Source organism: Cyphomyrmex costatus, unplaced genomic scaffold, assembly GCF_001594065.2.
Source record: "Cyphomyrmex costatus isolate MS0001 unplaced genomic scaffold, Ccosl1.0 scaffold127, whole genome shotgun sequence".
Taxonomy (NCBI): Eukaryota; Metazoa; Arthropoda; class Insecta; order Hymenoptera; family Formicidae; genus Cyphomyrmex; species Cyphomyrmex costatus.
Genome location: NW_017275249.1, coordinates 618,164 through 629,486, shown reverse-complemented (window position 1 = coordinate 629,486; position 11,323 = coordinate 618,164). Strand labels below are relative to the sequence as shown.

General features: G+C 32.4%; 2 protein-coding genes across 2 annotated transcripts in view; both read right to left on the bottom strand.

Moving 5' to 3' along the window:
- Nucleotides 1-3,960, bottom strand: part of Grip91 (gamma-tubulin complex component 3) — a 6,254-nt gene extending 2,294 nt beyond the window's left edge. The window contains exons 1-6 of the mRNA XM_018550732.1: nucleotides 3,882-3,960; nucleotides 2,264-2,430; nucleotides 2,036-2,165; nucleotides 1,560-1,977; nucleotides 587-1,089; nucleotides 202-394 (exon numbers count right to left, since the gene is read on the bottom strand). Coding sequence (XP_018406234.1) covers nucleotides 202-394; nucleotides 587-1,089; nucleotides 1,560-1,977; nucleotides 2,036-2,165; nucleotides 2,264-2,430; nucleotides 3,882-3,960 — 1,490 coding nt within the window. The remainder of the gene's footprint in view (nucleotides 1-201; nucleotides 395-586; nucleotides 1,090-1,559; nucleotides 1,978-2,035; nucleotides 2,166-2,263; nucleotides 2,431-3,881) is intronic.
- A 2,931-nt stretch (nucleotides 3,961-6,891) lies between these two features.
- Nucleotides 6,892-11,323, bottom strand: part of LOC108782430 (odorant receptor Or1) — a 14,321-nt gene continuing 9,889 nt past the window's right edge. The window contains exons 3-5 of the mRNA XM_018550709.1: nucleotides 7,327-7,537; nucleotides 7,027-7,182; nucleotides 6,892-6,939 (exon numbers count right to left, since the gene is read on the bottom strand). Coding sequence (XP_018406211.1) covers nucleotides 6,892-6,939; nucleotides 7,027-7,182; nucleotides 7,327-7,537 — 415 coding nt within the window. The remainder of the gene's footprint in view (nucleotides 6,940-7,026; nucleotides 7,183-7,326; nucleotides 7,538-11,323) is intronic.

The following is an 11,323-nucleotide window of genomic DNA, read 5'->3' as shown; positions in this document are numbered from 1 at the left end:
AAGTAACGAGTTACTTCCATTCCCTGAATATAATTAATAAAATAAATTAATAAATATTAATAATATATTTTAAAATCTATATATTAGTGTGTATTTGTGTATATTAATATATTAATTTTACACGCGCACACACGCGCGCGCGCGCACGCACGCACGCACGCACGCACGCACGCACGCACATTGTACAAGAGATATTCTTACTCTAATAAGTGCATAAGATGTTGAATAAAATGGCCTTGACCAAGCAAAAGATATCCCTTAATTCCCTGTAAATGATCCATAAGATGATATTGTTTTGTCAATATTTCAACAACTCTTGTTGAAGTTTCTTTGTAAGCAGCATCCATCATAGTTTGCAAACGACCATCTGGATCCATATCAAAAAAGACTTCAACTAAAAGAAATACAAAAATATTAAATATCCTTCCAAAAATTAGACAAAGTTGTAATAAATAATCTATTTGATATTAATCAAAATTTTTATAAATTGTAAATATTTTTAGATACAAATATTATCCAGAAAGACAATATGAAGATCATCTTGTAGCAACAATTATCAATAGTTAGCATAATTATTATTACTGACCATTATATTCCTCATCAGTATTCCTAAACATATCTGCATGTCTATCTTGCCATGGTGAAAAATCTTTACAAACTTCACGTAAGAAATTAATACTTTTTCCTGTTCCCAGAATCTTCTTCGCTTGTGCTTTACTAAGAAAAGATGGCACCATTGAATTTCTCACTTGATATTTCTCATGCCACATTCTATCTCCACTAACATCATTGCACGCTTGAATGAAAAACTCCTTATATGGATCGTCTAACTCTCCATCAGCGATCCATCTCTTTAACATGCTGTATAAAGGATTGCAAATACTTTCCAAAATTCTTTTGACTAAATTCTTCACAATAGCATCTCCATGATAACTAAATTCATAAACAGTTGATGCTAATGCACCACCTTTTTGACCTTGACAAGCTCTTACTATACTTGCTAACCATTTCAGAGTTTCCAAAGGCTCGTATGCCCAAAGATGTAAATGGGATAATGTAACTTTATATGTAACCATTTGATGTTGAGACCTGTTTTTTTTTTAATTACGCTTATATTACTTTATTATAAATGATATTATATTATAGATATTTTCCAAATGGATTTCAAGTAAAGAAAATATTGTTATTGGATTTATAATATTAATGTAATTTTGTGATCCTCATGTCTTTTAGCGGATTCGGCAAACTGCACTAATGCGCATTGAGTGCAAACTTTTTCAGTACTACACATTCGGATAGTGCGCAGTATAGCTGTATCAGTGCGCTCAGATTATTGTATTCGATAAATGAAAACTCATCCAGTATAATGCTGAATTTATGTAATATTTTCGGACCAACCAAATAAACTGAACAAGTTCAAGAAAGTACAGTTTAGTATAGCACTAAAGTGGTTCCTCACTAGCATCGTATCAGAGCAGCACCAGAACCGAATCAGTACATGTGTGCCGAATTCGCCATTTGATACAATATATACCACCATCACTGTATTTAATTCTTACCTATTCACTTCTTCTTGCATTATGGCTATGAATCTGTAATATTCTGACAATTCCTTATGTAATGCAGCAACAAAGCTATCGGTGACTCTACCTGCACCAGTTACAGACATTCTCTTTAACCCTTTTCGCACTACACTATGTAAATATCCCAGTTCACTTAGTCTTAAAACAGCTTGTTTTTGTGATCTATTAATTTTTGCTACAGGGTCTATCTGAAATCCATAACTGGAGTCTAATTTTAAAAATTTTCCTTCAACACTTTGAAAAGAATATATCAAGTCTTGAACTAATACATCTTCTGAAATGGACTCCTCATTGAATATTTTATTTGGATTTATTAATAATCCTTTTGAACTTGTTTCTGTAGTATTTAATGATATAATTTGCGCTGGAGAACATGATGTTTGTGACAATTGTCCTAAATATAAAAAATTATTAGACAATTCTCTGATAAATGTCGATTGTAGTAGTCTTACCACTAGTTGATGCAATTGGGCTTAATTCTGATTTCATATCTGGAAATGAAAAGATCCTGTCCTTTATTTGTTCCACCGATTGACCCATGTTCAACAGAAATATTAGAATGCTTATACGATTCTTCAAGGGCTAATGAAAGAACAAGATTGATATGTACAATAAATAAGTATAAATAAAATAAATATTATCAAAACAAAATGCTTAGAAGAATGTAAAATTAATATTACCCCATCTTTTAAATCATTATGCAGTTTATCAAACTGTATTGCATCTTGTGGTGATAATTTACTCTTTATATATGTTGCTACAGTTACTTCATCTTCTCTCAGTGTTTCTATACCTTGAGTAGATGACAGTAAGCCAAGGGAAAAACGCATAAATCTTCTGATTGATTCTATAAAATATAAAAAATATTTTAACTTGCGTGTGTTATAAATTTTTGTGTGTGTTATTATATATATTACATATTTATAAAGGAATATAGAAAATTAGAAAAAAATTTTTTATTACTCCTTTATATACTACAACTTATATTTATTAAATATAAATATATATACTAAAATGTTATTAAAAAATCTGAAAAATATTAGTGATAATTATAAAAATTCATTAAGGCACATATATGCTAAAATCCAAATATGTTTGAAAAGATTATTATTACTTATATTTTAATATACAACTTTAAACATATGTACAGCAATTTAAAAAACAAACATAAAGTATGCCACTTTGCTGAAGATAATTAATTCTTAAGACATTTTATATATCATCCAATATTTTTTGTTAAATTATATGTAAATGGCTTCTTCAAATAAGTTTGGTTTATTAAAACACATAATAATGCAAATTAATCAAATTTTACCAAGAAAACCCAACAAGATTTTTGCTCTAAGTTTTTTAAATTTACCTTACTATATATTCTCAAAATAATTGTACTATCATAAAAAGACATTTTTGAAATACCTCTTCATAATATGAGATAAACAACATTTTATTACTGAAACACAATACAAAAAAATATAAATAGAAAGATTAAAAATGAGCACAATTATTGGATCTTGAAATTTGAATTAGTTTATTAAATCATACATTATATATATATATATATATAAATTAAATCAATTTTTTATCAATAAAATCATAAAAATGTTTCAATTGTACTTAGTTTTTATTTCAGCCTGAAAACAATAAACAAAAAAAAAGAAATTATAATAAAACTTTTTAATATTAAACATTAGGAAGAACATATAGTGTGTTCTATCTATGATATGATTATTATGACTTCATGTTCGGTATTATGTGTATCTCTTTCTAATGTTTAATATAAAGAACTTTATTATGATTCCTTTATCTTGTTAATTATATTCAGATTGATGAAGACTGAGTACAGTCAAAATGTTCATATAATTTTATTAATAAAAAACTAGTTATATTTAAATATATATATATGTATAATGTATGATTTAATAAACTCTAGTTCAAATTTCAAAATCTAATAAACTCATTTTTTTACCTTTCTGTATTTACATCTTTCTGCTTAGCAATCTCAAACATGGAAAATTTATATATACAATACGAAACATTAATAATGCTTAATTATATAGTTCAAAGTGAATAGTGTAACAATTTTTTTAAAATGGGAGTAATTATAAATAACAAAATAACATACACAGTATGCTTTCCTTTTAGATGACACACTCGACACAAACGTCGTTCTATCCTTCTTAACATTCAACGAATGATAAAGATAGAACGATGTTTGTGTCGAGTGTGTCCTCTAAAAGGAAAGCATACACAGTTAACTTTTTCTAAATATTGCGGCAATTGTGTTGCTTCAAAACTAACCTGGTTTTTGTTCACCACATAAAGAAATAATCATATTCTGAACCAAATCAGCAATAGTTTCAGCTTCCGTGGGATTCATATTTATAATACGTGATGTTTCCTATAATCTTGCTCAATGTTATATTATAAATGCATTATTTATTTCTCACGACACTGTTTAAACTTTGTTCAATATACCTTTGGATTGCTTTGGACTAATTGCTCCGCAATTGGCGCAATTTAATCGAGCGGCAAAATAAATATATGTAGACAATATAGGTCTGTTCTTTATTTCTGCACTTCTGGGGATCGATTGTAGGTCTGTTCTTTATTGCTGAACTTTTGCACTAGTTCATCTTTCTTCCTCTTCTCTCCGGAGAAGGGAAAAGGAAAAAAGATGAATTGGTGCAAAAGTTCAGCAATAAAGAACAGACCTTGGCTGCGTTCCGTTTCACGCATATGCGCGCATTCCTCTATAGTATACGTGACGCTCACTATATAAAATGCGCGCATATGCCCTAAACGGAACGTAGCCCCTTGTATATCTTAAATCCTGTCGTTTACAATGGCAGCCCGTAGCGATAACGTAACTAACGTAAGGAACTGTACTTGTAAAATACAATTACGGAGTATTTTGACCTCTTCGTTGCTTGATATTTGAAGTTGATTTTATTGTCGTACATATTTATTAAAAAAATAATAAATTCTCTGCAAAGAAAAGCAGCTCTTGTAAATGTAAATTTAATTGCAATTATTTTGGAATTATGGCGGAGGAAAAAGAAAGACTTCAAAACGAAAATTTTGTGTTCGACCTACGTTGTTACAACGGAAGGAAAAAGGTCATTTTGATACTCTTTTCCAATTTATAAAGAACAATTGGATCATGAGCAATTTTTTAAGTTCACACGAATGACTGTTTCGCAATTCGAGAAACTATTAGAAATATTGCGAGATGTAAAAAAGTATTCGTGAGCCTCTGTCACCAGGACATCGACTAGGCTGCATTCGGGCAGCGCGCTATTAGCGCCATTTGTGTGGTACGCCTTGTCTCACGTGATCACGTCTAATGGACGACGAAGATAAAATGAAACAAATAGTGCTAATAGCGTCTCCCCGAATCTAGCCTATCTATTACTTTCTAATAAGTATAATTTATATATATATATATATATATATATATTAAGTATTTTAGTTATAATTGTTATCTTTTTTCAATTGCATTTTAATATTTACATATTTTGCACAGATCTATAATCAATATTCCAATATTATTTACTTGTATCGATCTATAATCCAATTTAACCTAACTTGATCTCTTTCCGTAACCGTAACCATAAAAGTTCAAATATTGCAACTTTTAAGCGGGGAGCACAGACTTTTGCATAACGCATAAACCATATACATAAAGAATTTGATTGGTTCATTGACTCATGCATAAGAAAATGGACCAATGAAATTCCTTATGCACATGCTTTATGCGTTATGCAAAAGTCTGTGCGCGCCGCTTTACGGTTACGTTACGTTTATTACGTGCCTATTGTAGATGATCCTTAAAGCTGGTTCTACATTAGTCGCATCGCAGCGTTTCAAGCATGTCGCAAGCGTTGCGGTCCAATCAGAGTCGAGCGAGCTTGATGTTGATTGGACCGCAATGTTTGCGATGCTGCGTTGCGACTAATGTAGAACCAGCTTAAGGCGAGAAACACACACTTATGCATAACGCATAAAACATGTGCATAAGGAATTTTATTGGCCCATTTTCTTATGCATGAGTCAATGGACCAATCAAATTCTTTATGTGTATGGTTTATGCGTTATGCAAAATTCTGTGCTCCCCGCTTAACTGAGCATAACCTTTAACCATAACCATGATCATCATGGATCTATAAATATAATGGAGACATTTTAACTTTCCTAAACTTATTGAGAAATGTGTATAAAGGAAGAGATTTGATTGGTTCAATTTTACAACGATGGAGTGATATCAATTCGAATATAGTCGTTTCGATAACGACGTCGATATCATATCTTGTACCGACATCGCATCGTTATCCTGAGTTATAGAATAAAGCGGGGAGCACAGACTTTTGCATAACGCATAAACCATATACATAAAGAATTTGATTGGTCCATTGATTCATGCATAAGAAAATGGACCAATGAAATTCCTTATGCACATGCTTTATGCGTTATGCAAAAGTCTGTGCTCCCCGCTTAACTTTTTCGTTATACCATCGTTAGCGCAACCGAAAATTGTCGCTTCATAACGATATCGACATTATCGTTAGGAAGTTACAGAATGGCTCATATTCTGTACACGGCTATCGACAGTTGTCGGTGTCGTTAAATAGCGATAGCCAATAAGAATCGCACTTTTCTCCTAGAACAGTCCTTACCATTGGTTATCGCTACTTAACGACACCGACAGTTGTCGGTAAGCGTGTATCCTGTCGCTATCGCTATTGTTATTCCCTCGCATTATGTGTCTTGAGCTTGAATGCTCATAGTGAACGGTTTTTTTTCTGAAAGCCCAAGATACAATGTAATGGAATAGCGATAGAGATAGCGAATTAATAACACGATTTCAACGTGTCAGAAATTGTGTATTCTAGTATATTTGATTTCTGATAGGTTGAAACCGTGTTATTTCACTATCGTGTATAACATATACTGTTTGCGTCGGACAGTGAGTTACGCCGTTTCTGGCTTTTCTACGCGTCCTATCATTTACTAACTATTTCTTATTATAATTTAAAAACTAAGCTTCAAACAAAATTTTGGCAAAAGAAAAATCGTTTTTTGGAATTAATTTAGGAATATGGCATTTTAAGGAAAAACGTTTATTTTGAATCACCTGTATAGGTACGTATCATTCATTGATCTCAATTTTTGTATCTGGTGTTAATAAGTTATGCTATAATTGGAAAAAAAGCCTGTCATCATTGGAAAAAATATCAAGATATATGCAATAAACGATTTATTCATAATTATATATTGTACACGTGTCTATCAAAAGACATAAATAACACATTTACAATTGTTGCAAAAGATTAAATGCAGAGAATGACGTTTTCAGAAGCTATAAAATAAAATAAGCAAGTTTAATAGAGATTAAATAGTGTTATAATTAATTAATTGATAAAATAGTATTAATTTTAATACTGACATTGCTATAAGATTCCAGAGACAATGTTACTAAGAAACTACTAGAGAATTTGATAGGTTTTGTGCTGCGTTTCATAATCATCAGTAGATCCTGTTGTTCGCTTTTTGTCATTAATATCCAATCCATATGATATATTTCTTCGCCTAATGCAACGCTCTATGCAAATAATAATGATTAGATCGAATAATTAAATTGTCATTAGAAACTGTGTGAGACTTATATTAAGTCTGGTCGTAAAAGTCTTTTGCAAAACATCATTTTTTTATCTAAATATAGATATTTTTATAGACTACCTTAGGCTACAACTACCTTAAGCGTAACTTCATTGCCAGCCCAGCAATAAACAAAAATTTGCATAAACAAGCAAAATATATAAATTGTGAAGTTAAATACGTCTGTAACTGTTATATGAGAAGACAGATAATATATAGATGAACATAGTACCAAAATACTGATAAAAAATTGAATGAAGATCACTTGACTAAACACATCGTTGATCATTTCAGCAAGTCTATAAATATTTATTATATTATTTGACATACTATTCAAACAGACTTATCATGCTGTAGCGTGCACTACATACATCTGCGCGCGCGTGTGTTGTGTGTGGTGTACTGGTGTGTGTTATATATACATATATGTATAATACGTATACATAAATACTACAGAATTTTAGAAATAAAAGCACGAGATATATACAGAGTTTCCCAAAATGCTCAAAAATCCTTTTACTGATAAATCTATGGAATATTCTAAAGGTGTTTTTGTCTTGACCGGGTTTGCTCCAACCTAGGTTAGAAAATATTTTGCTATTGGTGGACTCTACAGATTCTGCCAATAGGAGAGCATGAAACGTCATTAATCCAATCCAGATTAGAGTAAACTCGATCGGGTCGGAAATGTCATAAGACAAAAACTTTTCTATACAAAAATGTTTATGTTAAAACTATGGGCACGTTCAAATTGACAAAGCGGCTAGGTATACGCTTGCCGAGCGATCGAATATGATTGGTTGGATCTACAAGTAATAACCAATTATGTTCATTTGCTCGGCGAGCAGGCTAGTCTAGAGATCCTATATGGAGAGATGGGCCAATGACGACTGATCCGTGATTGGTTCTGCCATGATGTTGTGAAACCGGATGTGAGAGTGAAAGAAGCGAATGTAAGAGTGAGAGAAGCGTCGTCTGCTTATGATTATAAAAAGTATTGTCAGAGACAAAAATTAACTTAGACGAGTCTCTTTTACAGTAAGTAAGTTTAAAATCATCAAAAATGTATCACTAGAAATTTTGGAAAAAAAATATATATATATAAATATACATAAAAATTCATTTATAAATACATACATACATTTTATATGTAAATTAACCTAAAAGTGTTATTTTTTTTTTCATTCTGGCAATTCAATTGATTTTTTGCCAACAATCTGCACAAACTCGAGATCGTATGATTTATCAAGTCTTGTTAAAGCGGGGAGCACAGACTTTTGCATAACGCATAAAGCATGTGCATAAGGAATTTCATTGGTCCATTTTCTTATGCATGAGTCAGTGGACCAATCAAATTCTTTATGTATATGGTTTATGCGTTATGCAAAAGTCTATGCTCCCCGATTAACTCACATTAAATATGACTAATATGAGGTTAGGAAATCTGTGTTATGCGATAAGTTTTCACCAAATAAATAAGTAGTAAAGTCATTGATTAAATATAAAATATTTATATCACTTCAGATTTCGTATCACACTGTGTGTAAATGGAAAGCAACTTTTTTATTCGAATTTAATACGTTTTGCACGTTTTTGTCTATTTTGTCTGTTTTATCCACAATTCTATATTTACGAAAAATAAACTTTTTCTAATGATTATTCATTACAACTTCGAGTTAACAAAGTTGTAATAAACAAGTAGTGTTACGTGATGTTTCGAAATTGGAGTTGATATATTGGCGCGTATTTCCAAGATCACGTGATTTCAGGTTTCACAACATCATGCCGGACATTGGGCCATCTCTCCATATAGGATCTCTAGGCTAGTCGCTTTGTCAACTTGAACGTGCCCAATGATAAATGCCTGGTTTATGCTTCGGTCTTAATCTTAGTTTTAAAATTAGTTTATGCCTGGTTTATGCTTCAGGTCTTAATCCCAAGATCCTAAAATTCAATCAATAAAGCTGCCAGTTCTAACCGAAATTTGAACTCTATTGGCTGTATTTTAGGATTAAGTCCTTAAGACCGAAGCATAAACCAGGCATTAAGGGTCGACAGGAGAGACCCATGGAGACCTCTAGTTGAAGATGAATTTTTTATTCCCAAATTACGGCTAAAATATTGGATGGATCGCGTTTTAATTGTGATATTCGTAATTAGGAAAGGTTTCTGAAGGCTCGTACAGAGCTATTTTTTTGTAAAAAGAGAAAAAAATAATTTGTACTGATATCTCACTCGATGTGTACTATGGTGCAGTTGAGGTGTACATGATTTTATTAATAAAAATTTTCAAGAATCAATTTGCGAAATCTGTCTCTGTACGAGCCTTCCCAGCAATATAACAAAGAAATCCCAACAGGTTTCATAAGGAAATATTATTTCTTCGAGGAGAAAAATGAGCATAACTGACCTAGCTCTGCACTTATAAATACATACCTTTATACTGAAATTGTGGCTAAAATATAACATGAATCGTGTTTTAATTATGATATTTGTAATCAAAAAAAGCTCCTGAAGGCTCGTAGAGTTATCTTCTTGTAAAAAAAGGCATTATAAAAATGATCCAGAGCTTCAAGGTCCTACCACGTGAGGTCTCTAAAGTCAATTCGGACTAGAGACCCTATACCAGAGTCTGGACACGAGCGCGATTGTGGCAAAATGCTACGAGAGAGAAAGATATATATATATATATATATATACACTATCTTCGTCTATTAATTCTAACCTTAATGTAATGTATATATTTGTATATTCTCTTTCATTTAAGTTAACAGCGTAAAAAATATTAAATCATCAATGTCGATGTATTAAATATTAAAAATAATAACTTAAATAAATATTTATAGCAAAAATAAGTGGCTGCGGTGCTCCGTATTGTAATCATGGACATAGAAATATAGGGACAGAGCATAACGTTGCGGGGGGGAAGCCACTGCGGGACGGTGCGACGAGGTAATACATGCCTAAGTCTGATTGGCTGTTATTGTACGCATGCGCAAGTGACAAGTGTGATATATGTGCATGCAACTCTAACCTCTAACTGGGTTCAAGTCTCAGCACCGGTGAAGTCCTGACATTTTTTCTTGGCTTAGCTCTCACATAAAAGCCTGTTCTTTTTACCGAACTGGTACACAGAGTGCAATAAGTTGAAGTGAAACAGATATACGTTTGTTTCATTTCAACTTATTGCACTGTATGTACTAGTTCAGACAGTGCAGGCAAAAAGAACAGGCCTTGCAAGAAGATTAGAACCAGGAGAGTAAACTCGGCCAAATATCGGTAGTGGGGGTAGGCCAAAAAGTGACGGCGGATAACTTCCCCCACTCTTGCGCTTCATTAGTCCTCTCTGTCGCTCTGATAGTCGTTTTCAATTCGTGACTGCGCATGTCAAACAAACCTTGTTTCTGTTTGATTGATTTTTGGACTCAAGAAGTTTAGTCTTAAAGATAAAACGTGTAAAAAAATAAACCTATGTGACTAGAGAACCTCTAGTAGAGAGAATCGCCAACTTGATCACGTGACCAATTACGTGATTGGCTGGAGGAAATGAGCAGATTTGGGCATCTCGACACCAAAGCATTACGTCAGAACACATGGCGGCCCCATCATTGGCGATGAAATATTTATGGCCGGTATTCATAGTCGGTTCTTATTTCAAGAATGTCTTAAGTAATGTCTTAAGATGCTAAAGCGGCCCTCTGATTGGTTCGTAACTCCTCAAGACTGAACTTAAGACGGTCTTGAATATAAGAACTGACTATGAATACCGGCCTATGTCTCGATTAAATGGTCCGGGGTCCGGAAACGCTGTCGGGGTACACGAACACGAAAACTGCCACTGCTGGGGTCAGTCTGCCACTCTCTAAATCTCTTCGTATAAGGTTAGTGATCGTTGATCGACTCTAGACACAAACTTCAATACCTAAATATACATCTCTTATGTAATAAAAGTTTACTTATGATTTTTGCCAATAAACACTTCAATATTTCGTCAAATTTATAACAAATTTAAATAATATTAAAACATAATTACTAACACGATCAACTAGAGTCGATCAACGATCGAGTTGATCACTAACCTTATA